At 46.1% G+C, this 22,579-nt stretch overlaps 1 protein-coding gene across 3 annotated transcripts in view; it reads right to left on the bottom strand.

Annotated features, from left to right (window-relative positions):
- The window catches only part of Fnip2 (folliculin interacting protein 2), a 101,267-nt gene that overhangs the window by 10,167 nt on the left and 68,521 nt on the right, over positions 1 to 22,579 (bottom strand). For all 3 annotated transcript variants that reach the window (XM_038347124.1, XM_038347125.2, XM_038347127.2), the window contains exons 12-15: positions 19,880 to 20,026; positions 19,607 to 19,776; positions 11,187 to 12,498; positions 9,894 to 10,050 (exon numbers count right to left, since the gene is read on the bottom strand). In XM_038347124.1, coding sequence (XP_038203052.1) covers positions 9,894 to 10,050; positions 11,187 to 12,498; positions 19,607 to 19,776; positions 19,880 to 20,026 — 1,786 coding nt within the window. The remainder of the gene's footprint in view (positions 1 to 9,893; positions 10,051 to 11,186; positions 12,499 to 19,606; positions 19,777 to 19,879; positions 20,027 to 22,579) is intronic.

The raw sequence follows: 22,579 nt of genomic DNA, 5'->3' as shown, positions 1-22,579 counted from the left end.
GTGTTGGGTACCTGTGTAGTAGGCAGAGAGAGAGAGAGACAGAGACAGAGAGACAGAGACAGACAGAGACAGAGACATCCATCATTTTAGGCTGGGAAGGTACTGAAATGCTATCTGGAAACTTGTCTTTACACTCTTTGGGGTCTCTTGTTTATTGATGTAATTTACATGTGTTAAAATTCAGTAATTATGTGAACTGAATGAGTTTTAACAAACGTATATAGTTGTATATCCACTGCCGTAATCATGTACTGGAAGTTTGCAGGACCTACAGAAGTTCAAGTTCCTCTGTAGTTAGTCCCCTGTAGCTCCCCCAGCAACCACAAATATGGCCTCTAGAACTATGGCTCTAACTTCTGTAAACTTTCATATAAATAAGATCACATGGTTCATAATTTTTTTGTTTCTGGCTTCTTTAAAAATAACACTTTTAAGAGGTAGCTGTTTTAAAATGTAAATTTGTTGCATTTTAGTTCCTTATTTTTATTTTTGAGTATCCTCTTGTAGGAGCACAGCACAATTTGTTTCTCCAGAGAAAGCAGAGATGGAGGACCCAGGTTCAGTTTGGGGGTTGCCCTGACGGCTCTGCTGCTCTCACCAACTGCATGGGTTTCTCATATCCACCCAATAGAGAATCTCATGCTTCCCTTATGACTGCTGGGTCCTGCTAACCAAAAACCTACTATAGATACCACACAGCTGTGGGACAATAGCCTCGGTAGTGACTACGGTGTGGGAAGGCTAAAAAGAGACCAAACATCCACTGTCACAGAGCCATGTTAGCAGAGACACCATTTCCCTGTTTGTCCTCGACTCTGTCATTAAAAGGGGAAGCCAACGCAGCTCTGATTTTCTTCTCAGATGGGGGAGAAGTGTCTGACGGGCTGTGTGAAAAGCCCTGGGAAAACACTCCCCGTGCTATGTCCAAGGCTTCTCAGGTTTCTGTCTTTACTTCTGAAAGGGCCAGCAACCAACACTTAGAACGGTCCAACGTTCATCCAAGTGTTTAAGTACCAACAAAGAATCTGATAAACTGTACTTTGTGTGAACAAGGCCATCTTCCCCAAGGCAATCCCCGTGGTATACAGTCTCCTTCACAGACGATTACACAGTTTTCCCACACACCTGCTCACCACCCTCACACGCCTCTCACATGCAAATGCATCCTCCACAGCAGACAGCTAAAGGCACAGCATCTGGACTGGGTGCAGCTAAGTGTAGGTTCTAACTAGGTGTGCCTGCCTGGCGTTCTGCAGCTCCTTCCCTGGTAACAAGGTCTCAGAAACTTCCCAATACCAGTTCCCCCAAGGTTTTGTTAATTGAGGTGTCGGATTTCACAGCCTGATGACGATTTCCCAACAATGGCCTTGGTCTTTATGAGCAAAGAAAATGAAAACATTGTGTGTGTGAATTCTGAACCCAAGCCCCTTTAACTGCTTTCTGTGTGTCAGGAATGCAACACGGACCTGTCCTTCGTCACCGGCCACTTGCCAGTATACTGTGAGCTGAATGCATGCCAATCACATGCTTAAAAACATCTCTGTGAGACGGGTGACTACTGCTGCCTGAGTGACGGGATTACCACACCGGTGCCACCACGCTCAGCTTCGAAATCTAGTCATTAAAACACTGAGTTTCAGGTGATTTGAGTCCCAGGTCCCAAATGATCCCTTCTCATATGATCTCCCTGCTGCAGAAAAAAGGAGAGAAGGGGTGTCAATCTGATTGCCCAATTGTCTGCAAGGTACCACCACCAATCAGAAAAGTGTTTTTCTTTTTTCTTGGGGTGGGGGGGGGGACGGCTTTTTCCAAGACACCATTTCTCTGTGTATCCCTGGCTAGACCAGGCTGGCCTTGAACTCAGAGACATGCCTGCCTCTGCCTCCCAAGTGCTAGGATTAATAAGACGAGTGTCACCCCATCAAGCTGGGAAGTGTGTTTTTAAGCAACTCAGAAGGTTGTAGCAACATACATGGCCAAGAAGGGGAGAGGCGTTGGTAACATAAAATTAAAGTAGCTCGTCAAGAAAAAGAAACGTGAAGGGAAGGACATGGAAGTGTGAGTCCCCTTTATTCCACGGGAGCAAGGAGGAAGAAGACAGGAGAGAGGCACAGGATCTGTGGGCCAGCAGTTTCCTTAAACTTCCTCCCTAGCATAGGAGCAGGCCATGCGAGAAACGGTACTTATTGAATTCAAATAACAGGTTGTGCACAGGGAAATGATGGAGTCCCGGCACCTTGCTCTCCCTGACAGCATGAGTTTGCTGTTATGCACACAGACTCCAGCAAGAGAGGAATGTTGAAAACTTTCAGAAGAGGGCCTTAAAAACACTTCAAGAATTATACACTCTCGGACTGAATACCTCACTCGGTCCCTGAGAATTTCTGTAGAGTTAGCATCGTACACCCACCTCCACTCAGTCCCTGAGAATTTCTGTAGAGTTAGCAACGTACACCCACCTCCCAGCATCACTTCGATCCTGCTTACTCATCTGCAGGCGAACAAGGATCTTCCAAAGAAGAAAGGATCTTCCAAAGAAATGACTCTTAAGAGTAAAAGCATCACCAGAGATCACATGAGCGGTCATGTGAGGGAACTGGACCTCCACAGGGTCAGAGGGATGACGCTTAAGCTCCACAATTCTAGAGACCGCTGGTAGTCCTTCCCAGAGGCAACCCTTAGAGAGGAGGAGCTGGTTTAAATCCACTGCGATTGGGCTTCTAAGTCAATTGCCAAGTTGACAGACTTTGAAGAAGTCCAAATGTCCATGGTTAGAGTTTGTGCAGTAAATATGTACCTACACACCACCAAAGCCCTGGAGCTTAATTAATCTGCGCTTTTGAGACATATGCGCTTACTATGTAGAATCCTGTGAGCTTAGGATTCACTATGGGACCAGGGTAGGCCACAGCCTCCTTAGTGCTGGGATTATAGTATATTTTCCCCCAAGTTTATTTCTGTCACAGTGTTCTACCATAGCAACATGAAGAGGTGGCAACGCTACCCAGCCCTGGTCCTTATTTTACAATTCCCCTTTGGGAAGAGTCTATAATGAAAGCACGTATGGTACCACATCGCACAAAGAAAAACTGAAATTATATTGATGCTTTTGTTTTTGTTTTTTTTTTTAAAGATGGACTTGCTACACAGCCAAGGACTTGTCTGGCACGCACAGTGCAGGTTGGTCTCAAACGTGTGTCACTATGCCCAGAATTGTTTCTTTTTAACATTAACTTTTCCTTATTAGCTATACCACAATGGTAGAAGTTATTAAGTACTGTCTCAAGTAGATTTTTTTTTGAAATTCACATCTTACTAAATACATATGTGTATCAAACACATATAAACACAGCTGTGTGTTAATACACATTGCTGCACAGAAATTTCCTTAGAATTAAAACACTGCTTCCTAGAAAGAGGAATGAAGCGTACTAAGATTAAGGAAATAAAGCTTACAAGGCTCAGGAAGTAAATGAAGTAAGTCCCAGGAAGTTCCAACAGCTTAAAGCCTCCTGAGGTCGCTCCCTAAGCTGTACCAGCAATTGCTGGAGAGAGACGACCCATCAGTCCAGCCTGTGGCCCGCACAACCCAATGGTGCCACTTTTACAGGCCGTCAGCTCCTCAATTTGTATACTGGGATGGTTGACAAACCTAGCTTTTGGGAACTGCCAAGACCCTAAAACTTCAATAACAATGCCATCCCCACATGTTGGAGGGGAAGAATGGCGTGGGCAGGTAGCTGGTACATGTCGCTGGGCTCTTACTCTCAGCCTCCAATGGGATAGTACATTGGCCTATCACATCAAAGGCGTTCCAGTGGTTTCCAACTCTGCGTCGGTGTAATTTCCCTTCACCCTGTTTCATCACTGGGGAGGCGAGCCAGCCAGGCCACCTGAGAGGCCACCACCAGACTGCTAGTGCATCCAATAGCGTCAGCACACGGACACTCAGAGGGCACGGCATTTATATGGCTATCTGCATGTATTCAGCAGTCTTGTTCCTGGAAACTGGGTCAGTATTAGTCACTGGAGACCGAAGAGTGGTCACATGATGAAGAGGAAGGGTCTCATGATGCTGTAAGGACTGTGATCCCATGAAAGAACACACATTCAAGACCAGCCTGGACGACAAAGTGAGGTCCCCTCTTAAATTGAGAGGAAGGAGGGGCAGCAACAGCAGCAAGCACCGTGGACTGTGGGAAGATGAGGAAGACCTCTGAGAACCACAAGACAACATGAGGACTGTGGGCACAGGGAAGGAAGCGGGCACTCTGAGCAGAGCAAGGCCATCTAGAGGGGTGAAAAGCCTGGCTTCTGTGTGCCGCGGTTGTGGTAATCACTGTGCCCACTGGGCTGATCCCCACATTCAGCCTGTGGCCACCAGCTCAATTGCCGGGCTGAGATCAGATTCAATGTGAAGGAACACCAAGTCAGAGTTCCAGAACCACGTCATGTGATGAAGTGTGTGACCACAGTCAAGAGGAGGCTTGTAGCTTTTGTGGAGACAGACATAAATGTTATATATCTCATTAAAAAGGAAATGGAAAAATGACTGAACTATGACACAATGCACACAAGAGACAAGGGCAGAAAGACTTTAGCTTCCTTTAAGAAGATGAATACAGGGTACTGTACAAATGGCTCAGAGGGTAAGGACCCTCTCCCAGAGAACCTGGGTTCAATGCCAGCACCCACACTGTGCCCCACAGCCATCTGTAACGCCAGGTCCTCTTGCGGCCTCTGCAGGTAAAACTCCCATATCCATAAGGATAAATACATTTAAGAAAAAGTGAATGCAACAAGCACCGTGTCAAACACATCACTCTTACTCTGTTATTTTAAAGAAAGATGATTCATGTTCTCTTTACCTAGAAGAAGGCATATTCCCATCAAATCCAGTTCCAACCACAAACATAACAATGCTCTAAACCCAGTTTTGAGAAGTCACCTATAATGAAGAAGCACTGCTTATGCACCAGGCACCATGTGGCACACTAGGAATACAAAGGAAGTAGGGCTTGGTTTTCTGCTCCAAGGTTACTGTACAACTATGCAGAGATACACACATGAGCATAGATGGGTGAACATGTATACATACTGACGTATGTATGAAGCTGTATACACATATACTCACGCTATACAAAGGTCTCACTAAACAACAACCCTCACTTCAGTTCTATTAGTAAAAAGTGGTTATCAAAATCCAGCTATCGTGCAAAACATGTAGTTTAAGACTCAGAGGTATAGCTCAGTGAACATGAGGCTAGTATGTGGGAAGGAGGGAGAGGAAGGGAAAGGCCAAGTGACACATGCGTATAATACCAGAAGCTGGGAAGCTAACAGGAGAATTGCAAGTTCAAAGGCCCATCTGGGTTACATGGTAAGATGCTGTCTGACAGAAAGAAAAGAAAGGACAGATGGATGGAAGGAAGAAGGAAGGAAGGAAGGAAGGAAGGCAGGCAGGTTGGCAGGCAGGCAAACAAACAAACAAACAAACACAAAACTCATTTCACTTAAAAGCCCTCTAAGTACATCTCCCAGTCCCAATGGGGTTGCATCCCGGGCTACAGCCGCAGAAGCCAGAGCTGCCCCAAGTTACCAGTGTTCATCACCAACCTAAAGAGATGGAAAAGACCAGGGCTCCTCCAAAACTGCTTCGTTTCTAACCTGTTGATTCTGAGGCGGATGCTGACCTGGTGCACTGAGTACTACGAGCTACTTAAGTAATGATTTCTTGTCTGATGGGACAGGCTGCTCCTTTGTAGTCTAGCTGGTTGGCTGCCCACATGAATTAATTAGTATTCATGAGCATGCACCACGGCCAGGCGCTCAGCAAAGCTCCTTATCTGAGCTACTGACTCCTGTGTGATATTTCTGGAATCAATCTGTTGCTACTCTTAAAATTAAATGGCGCAGGCTGCTATATCCAACTGTTATTTATAGATTGGTTTGCAAAATGCCTGGAACTAGACCACTATTTTGTTTTGTTTTTTAAGCTAAAATATGATGTTAATTTTGGTCCTGATGACCTTACACAGCGAGAGATACCAGCCTGCTCCCTGTGACATGACGAAGGGCAAATCTGTGTGCAGGCTCTGCTCAGTCAAGTCTGGCAGGTGCTTTCAGGAACAAGAGTGTGCGGGACACCTATACATCTTCCTAACCTCTGATAGTAACTTAAGGGTATCTACCTGTGAGGGACATTTCTACTGCTTTACTGTTTGGAGGCACTTCCTCATTTCCTGTTTGTCTGTTGTTTTATCGAGACAGGGTTTCTCTGTGTAGCCCTGGCTGTCCTGGAACACACTCTGTAGACCAGGATGGCCTTGAACTCACAGAGATCCGCCTGCCTCTGCCTCCTGAGTGCTGGGACTAAAAGCGTGCACCACCACTGCCCAACCCACATTTCCTGTTTTAATAGTTAACTTTTTCCTGGGCGCTGTGTTCAACACTGGATGTGGATTATAGAATTTTCACATTAAAATGACACTGGCACAGTTTATTTTATAGAATGGAAACTTCTCTCAAAAGGCCACAAAGGCATTAGGAACTGAGCTATAATTCAAACCTAGGTTGCTTCTTCGGAGGCCCCAACTTCTCACAGGCAGGCCAGAGGTCAAATTTAGGGGTACATCCATCTTGTATTTTGAGACACGCGCTCTCAAAAGGACCTTATTAATGAGGCTGGGCTTGACTGGGAGTGAGCCCCACAATCTTCCTGCTTCCCCAGTTCTGGATTCTAAACACAGGCCACAGCACCCAGCTTTTCTGCCTGGGTCCTGGAGACAGGACAACTCCTCATGCTCACATGGCAAGCACTTTCCTACTGAGCTATCACCCAAACCTGGAAAGCAAACTCGGAACCACTGCACCGTCCTTTCCCTGTTCCCGTGTCCTCCAACAACATCCTCCTCAACAGGATGGTGCCGCTGGCCTCACTTGAAGGTCCAGGACTCGGACCCCAGCTAGTGCTGCTGACGTCTCTCAGGCCCACCTCTGACCCCGGGTTTAGTCACTAACGCTGCCGAGCTGGCAGCGCTCACTGGCAGACAGGATGCAGAAGACAGACAAGGCTGCTTGAGGGTCCCAGGGTGCGAGCATTGCCGGCCTATGTATGCGTCCTCTGCCCACTCACAGTGAAGGGAAAGCAAAGAGAAGAGCACACGTCGTTATAGCTGATAGGAGAAAGAAGCTAAGCTGGGTGACATGTATTGGGGGCACGGGTTGCAGTGACAGACTGAAGAAGAACACGAGCTAAAACAGCCAGAGAGAACCTGAATCTTAGTGCATGAAAGCGAAGAAAGCCACGAAAAGAAATGGCAAAAAGCCTCTTTCAGAGGGACTAGTGGTAGGTTTTCTGTACCCCGATACAACAAGGATAACAAAAAGAGAAAAAAGACACCCTTGATGTTAAACAGTCTAGAGAGAAATTTACTCATGCTCCAAAGAAAACCACTGGGGCTACACAGTGTGCATTAACGAGGCCAGACTTTATCATCTCAGCCACGCATAAGCCTAGAAAACAGATCAACAACCTCCATCAGTTGCTTTGAAAACGTTATTCAGAACCTTTCTTTAAAAGGAATTATGAATCATCAAAGCCTGGCAGGACGCTGGAACTATTTAGACTCCTCAAAAGAGGCTGTGAAAGCGAGTGGCGCCAAGTGATTTCCCCCCTTCTCTCCCACAGGTCCTCAGCCTCCACATCGCTCTCGCGGCTACAATGTCCTCAGCTCTGACAGTCACTGTCCCTTACGGATGGAATCCCACAGATCTCTGTAGATGGAAGTGAAATCCCTTCTACAGTAAAAACAGAACATTGTCGTACACTGGAGTGTGAGTCTGTGTGAGTCCATGTCAAAATCACACTCAGCAGCAGCGTGGTGGTGGTACACATGGGAGGCAGAGGCAGGTGGATCTCTGAGTTCAGGATAGCCTGGTCTACAGAGTGAGTTCCAGGGCAGCCAAGGTAAGCCCCTGTAACTAACAAACAAACAAACAAAAGCAAAAACTCATGAATGTATCAAGTGAGACAGTAAGCCCAATAATGTCAACTAGACATATTATGAATTTATTAAATTTTGAAGGTATTCTTACAAGCCCTTCAGACCATGCACACAGTTGCATTTGGTATATGCCCACAACACACGATATGGGTTATTATACATAATAACATTCAACCTCAAAGGACCTTATAATTTAAAGAAACACAAGCCGGCAGAGTGTAAAAAATGCTATTTTTAAAAGGAAGACAATGAAACATGGAAAAACTTTCAGAGGAACGACAGTGCAGACATGGTTATTTTCTCAGATGTAAGAATTGCAGAGCCAGACGGTCACAATGAAAAATCTGTTATTCAGAAATTAGAACTTGATGGCCCATAAAAATGCCAAAACTTCCTGAGCTGTGTCACGGGTAAGTCGGAGGTAATTATCAACCAGGAGGTTACTTTTCCATGGTGGTAAGAGAACCTGGGCCCATCTGGGCAAAGTGTGCAGCAGCGGATATGCTCAATGTCACCGAGGACAACCCCACCAGCTCCCAGAGTCTCCTCGTGCCTCTATCAGAAGCAGAACTCTGGATTGGTGGAGAACAGGCGCAAGGAGCGAAACCCAAGTCCTTAGGAATCAAACCAACAGCACCACAGAAAGCAAACACCCCAGGGTTCTGCACACGCGGATAGGAGCAGGAGGTAGCGACACATAAGGCAACGGGGTCCTTTTGGTCCCCACGACCAAGATACTGTTTCTAACTGCAAAACATCTATGCTTGCACATCTGCTGCCTAGCAGCTCAATTAAAAGCAGGTCCATCAGACTGACAGTTTCCAGACGTGTTCAGCTCCTGTCATGCTGCAGATAACAGAAAAGCACTCAGCAGGAGCTACAGGCAATTTCCCAGTCATACCTGTAAATCTCTCTACAGCTAGCTCCTCCCAGCTATCAAAGTGAGCTGAATGGCAAACCAGTTAAAAAAAATTGCGTTTAGAAACTTGCAAGGTTTGACTAATAAACAAGCCGTACAAACATCTCTCTGGTCTTCCTCTGAAAGCATGTAACTCACCATTTGTGCCATTTATCTGTTTGCCAGGCCAGCCCATGGCCAATCACCCCTTCTTTGCTCTTCTCTACCTTCGTTCTAGCCCCAGAAGGCTGACCTCTGTTGACAATGGAAAGTATCTATAGCACAGCTGTGCTCTTTGCTGTGCCCTTGCTCTCTGGCCTCTTGCAGAAGAAACTAGAGGCTGGAGGAGAGAACCAGCAGTCAGATGCCCCACCTTCCTTACTGTCCCCTTCCTTACTGTCTTCCTGCTCCAGGACCCTGCAGTTCTGCTACTACCTGATTTCCCTCTGCTCAGTATAGCCTGGTCATGCTCACAGTCCCAGGACTCTTAACTACGTCTCATTGGTTATCATGTTACTCTGTGTCTTACAAGCTATAGACTGAAGTTTCTGTTCTGCCTGGTCCTGCAGTCGTTCAGTCCCAAAGAAACATACAGAGAATTATATTCATTATAAACTGTTTCACCCATTAGCTCAGGCTTATTATTAACTAGTTCTTGCATAACCCATAATTCTTGTTTATGTTTAGCCCCGGGGCTTGGTACCTTTTCTCAGTGCAGCATTCTCATCTGGCTTCCTCTGTGTCTGGGTGACAATTACAGACTGAGCCTTTCATCTTCCCAGAATTCTCCTAGTCTGATTGTCTCATCTATACTTCCTGCCTGGCTACTGGCCAATTAGCATTTTATCAAAACAATACAAGTGACGAATTGTTACAGGGTACAAGAGCATTTATCCCACAGCATAAAGCAATCCTCTACACTGATGCTTTCAGTGTAACTGAAAAGCCTGTCGCTGGCCATCCAGCGGTTCTATACCCGGGTCACTTACATGCACCGTGTGAACCAGATCAGCTGCCAGGCACTGCTTCAGCTTCTCATCACTGCCGGTTCCATGCAGCACCAAATCCGGCATATACGTAGCGCAGTAACCCGCCAGAAGTGAGCGGCCAAAATTTCTAACACTTGGTTTGCTGGTGCTCTGAGACCTGGGACAACATGAGAATGATTAAATAGTTAGAAGCACTCACTTTTGTATTACAGTGGGAACAAAGCCTCCAATGATAGAGAAAGTATCATAGTTTCCTATAGCCCATATCAGAGTCTAGAAGGAGATCATGAATGTGAGAAAAGAGGGGATTTTTGGAGGAAAGGAAGTATTTTAGTTAAAATGGAAGCCTGGAAAAAAATATACTTTTTCCATGGCTCTTAAAAACTTCATTCTTGGGGCTGGAGAGATGGCTCAGAGGTTAAAAGCACTGCCTGCTCTTCCAAAGGTCCTGAGTTCAACTCCCAGCAACCACATGGTGGCTGACAACCATCTGTAATGGGGTCTGGTACCCTCTTCTGGCCTGCAGGCATACACACAGACAGAATATTGTATACATAATAAATAATAAATAAATAAATAATATTAAAGAAACAAAACTTCATTCTTAAGCCAGATGTGGAGGTGCACGCTCTCAGCATAAGGCCAGCCTAGTCTAAAAGACCCTGTCTTAAAAAAAACCAAGGGATCTGATCTTATTCCTCATACTGAGCATCCGCCCTATGTTCAGCATGTCAGTGTCAGAAGCAAGAAAGAGGAGGCTGGGGATCACGGTGCCCAAAGCAAGGCTTCATGAATCTGACCTCATCTGCAGAGGGAGGTGTCCACCACAGTGGGGAAGAACAGAGGGAACCTTTATTGGCAACTTTCAGTCACCACAGACCAGAGGACCAAGCCGATGGGGTGCTAACGAGAGTATGAAGTGGTGGGGGAACCACAGCAGGTGTGATCCATCACCTCAGAGAGACATCCGAGCCAACCGTACAGATCACACACACGACACCAGATGGAGCTCTCCCCTCCTTGCTACCGTGGCTGCTGTGACCCTTCACACACCCCCCAAATGTTTCAAGAGCTACAAAGACAACCAACCACCAGTCCTCTGTCCAAGAACACAGCTGCACTGAGACTGTGAGCATCCTTGGAGACCACACAGGCTGGAACCCCCTGGAAAGTAACTGGCAATCCCTCTAATATTTAAGAGAAAACACGTATTGCGTACAAAGCGGTCGTGGACAGCTACCGCGGTCACAGTGTCAGGCTGGGGACAGACTCTAGTTCCCCGGGCAGTGTTACCTTGGCAGAGGCAGCTCCACTTCCAAGGACCCTTCAGTCCCGCCACAACCGTGACCTAGGTCTAGCGGGGCTAACGCGCACACCTCATCGTCACTGTCTCCGAGAGCACTATCCAAGCTTTCATTCCTGGGAATGTCTCCTTCCATCCTGAAGTGGGCCTTACCACTGGCATCCCCACAGGGGACATGTGAAGCACCCAGCAGGCCACCCTGCTGTCTACATGTGTTTACAGGCTGTGATGAAGGTCTTTTCTTGCCTTTTAATTGCACATCTCCAGTGTGTTCCAGTGGTTTCTGGCCACCGGCTGCTGCACAGCTAGAAGGTTCGAGGGGGCCTTGAGCTTGGCTAAGCTGTCCCACAGCACCTGCCACAATGTTGGCTTGGAGGCGTCTGTCCTCAGGGACACCTTCTCCCCCTGAGAACTGGTCCTGAGAAAGGGCGATGTCCCTTTGAAAGTCAGCTTTGGAGGAACACCTAGAGCCCTGCTGGTCTTGAGCCAGGCCGGTGTCCATGTTAGGCCTGGCAGAGGCACTAGTCCCATGGAATGGGCCACAGGTCTTTAGCCGTTCCTCCATTTTTTTGGTGCGGCTTTCAAAGTCAGACTCTGGAGAGATGGAGCTTCCAATGTGGAAAGTGACCTTTTCAACAGAAGGCTCCTCCTGGGAACGTCTGTCAGGGCAGGGCCAGGCTGACGATCTGTCAGTTGCTTTCTGTAGCACCTCCTCATGGACAGCGCGAGGATCCATCCTTGTTCTTACCCTGGGAACCTCACAGCTGGAAGGTCTTGAAGAGCCATCTTGGGGTGCCTCTTGATCATCCTGGCTGTCCTCACAGAATACACTTTGACGTGTCCAGGAACTGTCAGGTTCTGCCTCTTGGAATCCCACACTGCTGGCCTCAGAACTCTGCTCTGGCCTCTTGCACTTGTTTTTCTCAGGACTGTGACCCAGTTCACGAGTACGCGCGCCCTCTGGGGTCTCGGCCACTCCTGTAGGTTCCGGGCTCCTCCTCTCCGTGGTCACTGGCGGTAGGACGGGCGGCACGAGGGCAGGCTCGTTTCTCACCGTGACAACCACGTACTCAGACTCTTCCACCTCTCCCTTTTCCAAGGCTGTTACAATCTTGCTCCCATTTATAACCTGGTCATCCTCACTAGGAGTCCCATTCCAGGTCAGCTGATTCTCTTGTAGCTCCGAACAGCGGAGAAAGTAGGTCAGAACATACAGGATGCGCTGGACCAAATCCTTCTGCTTTCCAATCACCACTGTGCGGGTCAGTCTCACCGGAGAGCCTATCGCTCCATAAAGGTCACCTACAGGGCAAAAAGAGTCCTCTGGTGTTAGAATATATGGAATATCCGCCCTCTACAAGAACAAAACTAGTTACTGGATTCTCAGTTTCCAGTCACTTCTTGAGGCACCAGATATGAAGTTTCCAGGAATGACCATGTTTCAGCTGCCCTGACACTGAGAGCAGGTCTGGAAGGCCGGACAGTCTGCAGCCTAGCAGAGCACAGCACAGCAGCGGTGCTGCTGGACACAAGCCATGCACTGGGTGCAGCTAGTTGCATGCTGGCCCAGGGAAGGCTGAAGCCATTTTTCTGCATAAGTGACCGGATCCACTACACAGATATCTTGCAAGTTATAAGAATTTCTTAGAAGAATACAGTGGGGAGTGTGTCCTGGGAAGGACCGGAGAGAAGGCTCAAAGGTTAGAAGCGTATTCTATGCCCGCTGAGGATCTAAGGTCAATCCCTAGCACCCACATCCTCATTGGGCAAGGCTTCTCACAACTGTAACTCTGGACAGGCCACCTTCTAATCTCCTCGGAACTCACATGCACACACCCACACACAGAGAAACAAGTACAAACACATAATTAAAAATAAAGAAGAATCTGAGGATGGTGAGTCTTAGGGTAAAATGTAAATTCAAGACTTTAATCACTTCAAAGTGGTATGAATTAAATCAGTTAAAATTAGTTAACGAGGTAGTGTGTGTAGGATTCTCTTAGTACATGGATTTTCTCAGAGTAGACTCAGTTTGATTTTTAAGAAAAAATTACCCACTCGTGAACAATAATCTGTAAGTTTTCTTTATTTCGTGCCATATGAAAAGGCTACAGGACACAAAGCATATCTCCTTCGCTATATTCTGGTGAGTTGAAATAGGCTGGTGAGCCAGTTTGGGGTTCACTGTGAAGAGTGGAAGAAAACAGTAGCCCTACAACAGTGCTCACTGCCAGCGCATTCTACTGTAGAGCACACTGATACAGGATTAAGAAGGGGAATAATGGAACAAGAAGGATTAAATGGGGGGGGTGGACAAAGGGCAGGGTAGAGGAGGGAGTATGGGAAAGGTAACTAAAGATCTTTCAAAGACATCAAATGAAAACCAAATACTGTAGAAGCTTAACACACCTTAAAACGTAGTTGCCTCTAACAGGGCAACAATGTTCCTACTAGATACTACAAGCTATCAAATAAAAATCACAGAGCCAGGAATAGGTTATTCTTTAGGCGTTGTTGGCTCATGAGATGCCACAGACCCCCAACATGACAGGCTACTGCCAATGCTCTTAGTTACACTCCAGAGTCTCACGGTAAGACCCTATTGCTGAAGACACCACATAGAGAAATCAAGCAGGTGCCCACCTGGAGGCTACGCCCTACTGGCTAGCCTTTATAGTGTCGAAAGGCGTTATGCATGCTATCAGAGGGAAAAGTAATCACCAATCATATCCAGCTGTGAGCTATAATAATGACTGACTTGGTAAAATACGCTCATTGATGCAATAGTGGCAAAAACTTCATGGGAGTAACTAATCATTTTTGACTTGAATTTAAGTCCTGCTCCAGAGAATAAAACCCATATCCAACACAATTATCAAGCCAGGACCCTATGGTTGGATGGGTCATAGGCCTTGGAGAGAGTCTACTAATATGGTTTTCCTAATGGAATAGTATTTCTAGTGATCTACTGTGCACCCATAGATGAGTGCATCTCTCAGGCCTAATCTGAGAAGCTTCTACATATAGTAGCTGGATATTTGCATAGGGACCTACAACTGGCCAAGGTACAGAGGCTAAGAGACGGCAAAATGCTCAGCCTTAAACAGAACACACATAACTGCACCCCCCTTTCTTAAGGGTTTTTGCAGAAGAGGGAACCAGAGAATCTAAGAGCCAGAGGCAGTGGTGACTCCAAGGCAGCCATGACTTCTGGACACAGCGGGGCAGGCAGCCGCACATAGGAACTCACAACAATCCTGACAACAAGCACAACACTTGACAGACCACACTCCAGCACGGAGATGGAAGCTGGGCATAAGCTGTGGAGCTGTGGGCAAAGGACAGTTTTCTCTTAGTATGTCCCGGCGAGTTGATAGTATTTCAGGGGAAGACTACACACCCAAGAATACCTGAGCCACACAAATTGGTCTTGATAGCTTTATGCTCACTAATAAGGTAGACAGCCAACATCTACCGAGTGGGTAGGCACTTACAGATTATATTTGCACCACCAAGCCAGATTCAGAAAGGACTGGAAAATCAACCAGAAGGCTGAAAGCCATTAACACTGGAAGCAGTGTCCCATAAATAGAGGTGCTACCCAGTGACAGTTACAAAGAAGACTGGGGACATCAGGACTCGGCTGGGGAATGCGTTCCTAGTGAGGCAGGAAGCCACAGGCTAGAGCAAACTAAAATTAGTAGTCCGAGGCTGAGAGAAACATTGTGAGAATGGGCAGGAAGCTCTCTCTAGGGAACCATAAGGAAGTTTGTCATTGGGAGTGTTTTCCCCAGTGCACAGCTTCCAAGAATATTTAAAGGGCAGGACAGAAATAATAATAAACAACTTTTCTATAAAAAGACAAGACTGAAGGCTTACAGAGCTCAGAAGTATGGGGAGATGCTATGGTTTGATCTGAGGGAACTGTCCTGACCACGAGCTCATGCTGCGCCTTCCTTCTGATCCTGTGTCCCCACATTGCAGGACATCACAGTCACTTCAGGACTCAGAGGCGTTTCTGTGCTTAGTGCTACTACATCCGAGCTGGTCCTGGTCGCACGGGCCCATGATCCCAGTTACTACAGAGGCTGGGACAGGAGGATCCTGAGTTCCAGGCCAGCCTGGGCTACACAGTATGAAACAAGCAAGCAATTAATTCCCATCTCTCCATAAATACACAGATCTAAAAATGTTACCAGATTGCTTGAACCTGTTTTAAATTAATTTTCTTAAGTGTTGGAGCAGCATGGTCTATGATTTCTCACAGGTCACAAAAGGGTTACCCCTGTAGCTGGTACACAGCAGCAAAACTAGAAAAGAAGCACAAAGCCCCTTCCTCAGGGGAAGGGTTCAAAATCCTCCATTAAAAAGAAAAACGGAAAAAAGTGGGGTCTTTTGAAAGAAATGGATAAAGAGATAAAACATATTGCTAAGTAAGGGTTGGTGCTATGGGATAATGTTTTTGTACAACTGTAAAGATTTTTCACTCATATTAGTTTAATAAAATGCTGATTGGCCAGTAGCCAGGCAGGAAGTCTGGTGAGGCAACCAGACTAGGAGAATTCTGGGAAGAGGAAAGACAAAGTCAGTTACCAGCCAGATGCAGAGGAATCAAGATGAGAATGCCTTACTGAGAAAAGATACCAAACCACATGGCTAAACATAAACAAGAATTATGGGTTAATTCAAGTTGTAAGAGCTAGTTAACAATAAGCCTGAGCTTATTGTTAGATAGATAGATAGATAGATAGATAGATAGATAGATAGATAGATAGATAGATAGATAGATAGATAGATAGATAGGTAGGTAGGTAGGTAGGTAGGTAGGTAGGTAGGTAGGTAGATAGATAGATAGATAGATAGATAGATAGATAGATAGGCAAGCAGGCCTTCTGTGTGTTTCTTTGGGACTGAACAGTCGCAGGGGACCAGGAGGAACAGAAACTTCCGTCTACAGGCCGGGGGAGTAAGTGCTGAGCTAGGGCACTCAGCAAGAGTGCTTACATGTCTGAGGGACTAGGTTCATTTCCCAGCATCTACATACAAAGCCAGGTATAGATACACATGTCTGTACCCAAACTGCTGGGCAACAGAGAGCTCCAGGTTCAGTGAGAAAATCCTCCTCAAGGGAACAAGGCAGAGTAACAGAAGAGAACACCTAACGGGACATGGTTGCATGCACCTGCACCATCTATACATGTGTACACATGCACATACACACACGCATGCCCATGCGTGGCTGAGTAAAAAATGATGAGCAGCAAAACTAGGTGATGGTTAGCATCAAAATCAAGGTGGGCAACCTTTTCTGCAGGGAGGAGAAACAGAAGATGTACACTTTCTTATTGTTAGACTAGATTTACAAGTGTTTATTATTACCTTTGTTTTTTTTTGGCCAGAAAACAAAAGATAATGCTCTAAAACACAGAGATAAGTTTCACTTCAATCCTCCTGCAGACTTAGTTTCCTTGTCTATAAAATGAAAAGTCTTACGGGTATCTTGAATATGAATAGATCTAGCCTGTTTGTGATAGTCAAGCGTCAAGCCTTATGTCATTTAACCCTTAGACCTCATGAAGAGCAGATCTCATCAGGGTGAAGACAAGAGATGGCATGTTTGAAAACAGGTCAGGTAGGATTACCCATTCTGCGAGGAGAAATAGAAATGAAGAAATATACATACATTTCTGCTGTCTGTGGGCCTCATCGAGCACAGTGAGATGCACACAGTAGCGATTCTGGGAGAGGGGCAGGGAGACTGGAGCAGAAATAGATTTTAAAACAAGGGTTCCCCAAAAACCTAAATGTCATGCCATCCATGCAGTTTAAGTTTGTGCATTCGGGAAGACCAATGAACTCCGAGCAGGAGAACCCAAGTAAGAGTATACCTGCTGCAGCGGAACTGCCCAAACCTTGAAGGCAGGAGGTGAAAGCCCACTCAGCTCAAGGGCAGGTTTCTCACCTACAGCAAATTCTCTGCTGAGGCACCACATCCTAAAACTCCCATTTTACGAGAACGTCTGCTATCCTGATTAAACGCTTTTCTGCCCACCAATGGCTCCCACAGGCCACTGGTGGGTAGTATCCCTAACGTGGAAACCCCGGGCGTGGTGCCCATGGGGACAAAGGCAGCAGCTCACCGCCTTGGAGTATGGAGAGACTGCAGCTGAGAAATGGCACAGGAGAGACGAGAGGTGTGGGCTGTCCTGATGAGCTCTCAGCAAGAAGCTGAAATCATTCAAGACAGAACTGGTTTTATTACTGAGGAAACTAGATTAAAATCACACCTGCACTGCTCTGTAGGCCCCAGAGCTTGCATTTTCCTTGCTACCATGGCACACAGAAGGAACTATGTACATCCTCTCATCATGGAAACGCCTTCAAGGCTGTCAGATGCCTTCCCTGTGCAAGGCTTCATCCATTCCCTCCTCAACCAGCTCCAAACAACACCGGGACCTTGGAGGGCGCCTTCTCAAGAAGAGAGAACTGAAGACCTTCGGTGGTGTATATCTCCAAAGAAAAGCAATGAACAAGCCCACAAGAAGGGATTTTTGCCTTGTTACACTGAACACACGGAATCAGCGGCTCCAGGGAGCTCAATCCCACGGGGGAAGCATGCCTGAGTCTAAATACATTTATCTAATTAAATGCATGCGGCTTCATTACCATTGTTTGAAAATCGACTCCACACCAGGACACACTATTTCCTTAATATCCAGCCCATTCCCCTTCAGGAGGAAACGATACACTTTGGAAAGGCTGTCTTCCTATTGAGGAAGACAACATATGCCCTCAAGAAGAGCTACTCACCCCTGAGCGAGGTGGCAAGTTTTGAACAGTTCCTTGTACCAAGCATCAAAATAGTAAGCACTGTACTTTATTTTTTATTTTTTTGAGACAACGCCTTGGTTAAATAGCCCAGACTAGCCTACAACTCATAATCCTCCTACCTCAGTCTCCCAAACCCTGGGATTACAAGTCACGTAACATGGTTTTACTTTCCATGACTTCTTTAGTTAATTCATTAAAAGTACACCTATTACCCTATGAGACTTGTATCTCCTTTTTTGTCTCATAAGGACAAGAAAGTAATTTACTGCTATCAAAAAAGGACACCTGTGACAGGCAGGGGTAAGAATCTCATCAATTAGCATGTGTATACAGTACTAGCAACATTACAGTGTAGTGTTTGTTACAGTTTCTGAAACACCCTGTTTGCTAGGACTAGAGTGCTTCCCCCAGCCTGCTGCTGTTCCTACCAATTACCATTTGGAGATTCCCTCAGCTAAGCCTTCCTGGAAAACGTCATTCATCCTCTTTCTCCCTCTGTAAATGCCCCACAATGGAGTTTTCAGGTAACAGCATCAGAGCAAAGGTGCTTGCTTTGTACAACCGACTGCATCTCACAGCCAACACAAGTCCTGACCCCACCCCGTCTGATGTGTGCTTGCTTAGCCACAGATGAGACCCCAGCCAGGTTCTATCCTTAACACAGAAGGAAGAGGCCCAGGAAGGCTAGCAAGTAACTGCCTACAGAAAGGAACCAAGCACAAGGCTTCAGGCCTCATATCATCCACTTGGCCACCCTTCTCCATGTGCTACAGTGTTATCAATGACCTGGTCATGGATCTGCCTTGTCCAGCAGGTGGTGGACTACTGCGTCCGAGAGCCTGAGTTCCAGCACACAGGCAGGACAGAATGTCATATAATCACTGTCACTATGACACTCACTGAGAATGAGTCCAGGCATGCAACCCCAGTCTCGCCTATGAAGTGCTAGGTTCCTATACCCAGCCTCCACTTATGGGTTGAAGATGTGACAGACAAGACATCAGATGTATGGCGTAGCCAGAAAGGTGGTGACATTAGACTGTGCAGATTTCCCCTGGTCTTCTCTTTCCCCAGCCACTCTGTCCTACAAGCAGTGGTTCTCACTTGAGTTCTTTTGGCTGCCCCTCCCCCCCAGGGAAGCTTGGCAATGTTGGGAGACATTTGGATGGTTATAACTTTGGGCAGAGAGGAACTGTACTGGGATCTAACGAATGGACATCAAGAGTTTGCTGAGCAACCTACGAGATGTGAGGCAGCTCTCCTCTACCCCATCACAACTCAGCCACAGAGAATCATCTGGCTCAGTCTGTCAGCAGCTAAGGAAACCGTGACCGGATGAACAGCCTCTGCGAAGTGGAGAACTTAGTTGATGAACACTGCCTCAAAACAAAGCTAATGGTGAAGGAAAGGTATGAGGGCAGTAGCCAGTTAATCTGTGGAGCCGACTCATTCCTGCAAGAGACAATCCTTGAATGGCTGGGCCAGAAAGTCAGTATAAGCCATAATTTCCAGCACCACGCCCTGCCCCCCCCCCCCATTTCATCAGCTATATCCTTTGAGCAGTCAGATTAGTACTAACCCAGCTGGGCCCAGAGAGGATTGTATGGATGTGTTTTGGCCAGCATGTTCACCGACTGAGAGGTACGCTTCTCGGAGAAGGCTTTAATCGGGGGGTGATCAACAGGCATGACAGTTGGTACCCAGGCCAAGTGGTAGGTTAACACTGCAGTCAGTAAGGCGGCAAAAAACCTTAGAAAGACAAAAGCACACCAAAATTAGTCAAATACAGAACACAGCCACAGCCTGTGCAGAGCACACACTGGCTCGGAATCCGCCCACAAGTTATGCTTACTGGTTTTTGTTGACCTGCTCGATCAAAAGTATAAACTCCTTGAGAAAGCGCTGGCAGAGCTGGTTTTTTTCCAACGTACTCGACATCATGGTAAGCCACACTGGTTCGGCTATCCTTGGAACAGAATACAAGTTCCAGATAGTCCCTCTACAGGAAGACAGAAGGGACAAGAACAGTTGTTTTGGGTATCTTTGTATTGAAGAATAAAGCTGAACACTATAATTTGGATATGTGATCTCCTTAAGGAATTAAAAAATAAATTAACACAGGTTGGCAAACTATGGCTCACACAAATTACTACCATTTTTGTAAATAAAGTTTGATTGGGACACATGAATGCTTCTTTACTTACAAATTATCTATGAGTGCTTCTGCAGGACAATAGCAAAGTTAGGTAGTGGTACAGAAACCCTTAAAAGAAAATGCACACCATCCCTGGCATAAAAACATTCATTTAGAAAACAATTTATGGCTCAGTGATATAGCGAGCCTATAATCACACCCCAAGCATCACATACATGAAATTAATACAAAAGTAAAAAAAAATTACACAATGTCCTTCTTCCGGAATTTAAAATCATTTTTAAAATTTATTTTTCAACCTATACATAAAACCTTACAAACTGTACAGGTTTGTAGGGCACCATACAGTCATTTTTAGATACTATTTATTTTGTTTTTGTGGTACTGAGCATCACACCTGGTCTTTCTGCACGCTAGACAAGCACTCTATCACTGAGTTATATTCCCAGCTCCACAGAGCATTTTTCTAGTAAAGAAACGCAGACCAAGACCTGGGAATACCCATAATCCCAGCACGTAAGAGACAGAGGCCAAGAACTAAGAGTGTGCGGCAGCCACTGCTACAGAGTGAGATAATCTGATAAATGGGGGGTGGGACACAAAACTACGCAGGACAAAAAAAGCACACACGCCATTGAAAGTAAGACTGAGATACTCAGCTCTATCGATTTCTAATTAATGCGATGGCTTTCTAAATCAGATATCCAAAGACAAGAAACTACACAATGGCTCTTCTTCACCGTAATACATGCCAACTTCTAATGCAGAAGCTTAAAAAGGTTGGGTGATGTGCACAAGATGTGTGTGTGTGTGTGTGTGTGTGTGTGCATGTCTGTGCGTGTTTGTGTGTGTAACATATGATTGTATGTATATGTGTGTATACATATGTGTGTGTGTGTGCGCGCGTATTTAATGGCAAGCTGAATATGGGAATTCAGGCACGGCAGGCTCTGTTACAAGCTACACAGCACACATGTGTTTGTCCAGAGTGTAAAACATACTCAGGCCCTCCACTGCGTAAAAAAAGTCAATCCAGCCCCCAATGAGTAACACAGACCTCTCCCAAATCAAGACAGAAGAGCATACTTGAATTAGACTATGTAGCCATGTGCCTAAAGCAATCAGGACAGAACACGAATCTACCTCGGCAAAAATAGAAAACAGAAAACAAAAAAACTTCACACCTCAAAAAACAGTATTTACTGAGTGAAGAAGCTGTGACTGCAAACTGTCCCTAACAATAATAATCAAAGAGTGTCCACTTAAGAGTGTAGGCTGGGGAAGACATGGGAGGGTTCCTGGGAGGGGTAGTAGTAGCAAGGTATAGGATTTACCTACGAAACTCACGTCTCAGCTGAGCATGGTGGCACACACTTTTAAATCTCAGCACTCGGGAGGCAGAGGCAGGTGGATCCCTGTAAGTTCAAGGCCAGCCTGGCCCTCAGCTTTTTGATTTCCGGTTTTCACCTCTGAAAGACTAGTGCTCAGATCAGCATCCAGATCCTCAAGCACAAGCCAGCGCTGAGTGTGACCCCTGCAAGACTGTCTGCAAACCTAGAGGTGTCCCACCAAGACAGCTCACCCATCATCTCCACAGTACGTCTCAAAACAAAACAACCTAAGCAGTTGTTTCCACAGCCAGAGCTCAGAAAAAGCGGTTACATTGCTTCAAGCAGCACTGAGCCCATCAGCAAAAAAAAAAAAAAAAAAAAAAAAAAAAAAAAGGTCTAACATTCTAGGAAATGTAATTTTTTTTCACCTCTCAGCTATTCGGCTCATTTACTCCCAACGGCTTTGCCGTGAGATTCCATTCCCTGATGAGAGACTGGCTCTGAGAAACTCGGATGAGCACAGCGGGAGAAATCCCCATACCTGGAGCAGAGTACCTTGCTACCCACACTCTGAGGGCAAGGACTACAGAAAACCAGCGTCCACAGGTGATTGGTGGACACAGAGGTCAGTTAGATTCGCTATCCAGACCAGGGCACGGACCTCAGGCATGGCATGTGCACTAGACCCACCCTGGCAGGTGAGAGCTAGGTCTCCACAAATGCACAAACTATCTCCATGGGCTCTCGGGGATAAGTAGCACACCTGAACCCAAGCTTCACCATCTGTGAAAAGGGTAGAGGGGTTTCCCCTTCATCATTAATGAGACGATAGACGTAAGATCATGAAACTGATTTATACGACATCCTTTAAAATTACTTTCTAGTTCTAATGAAAATAATACCATTAATCTAGGTGTGGCTGGTAATGCACGCCTTAATCACAGAACTCAGGAGGCAGAGGCAAGTGCATCTCTATGAGTTTAAAGCCAGCTCAGTCTAGTAGGCAGTTCTAGGCCAGTCAGGACAACACAGTGAGACTATCTCAAAATAAACACAAAACTAACAA

The sequence above is a fragment of the Arvicola amphibius genome, chromosome 11 (genome assembly GCF_903992535.2).
Source record: "Arvicola amphibius chromosome 11, mArvAmp1.2, whole genome shotgun sequence".
NCBI lineage: Eukaryota > Metazoa > Chordata > Mammalia > Rodentia > Cricetidae > Arvicola > Arvicola amphibius.
The sequence above is the reverse complement of the archived record's forward strand: the minus strand, read 5'-3'. Positions and strand labels throughout refer to the sequence as shown.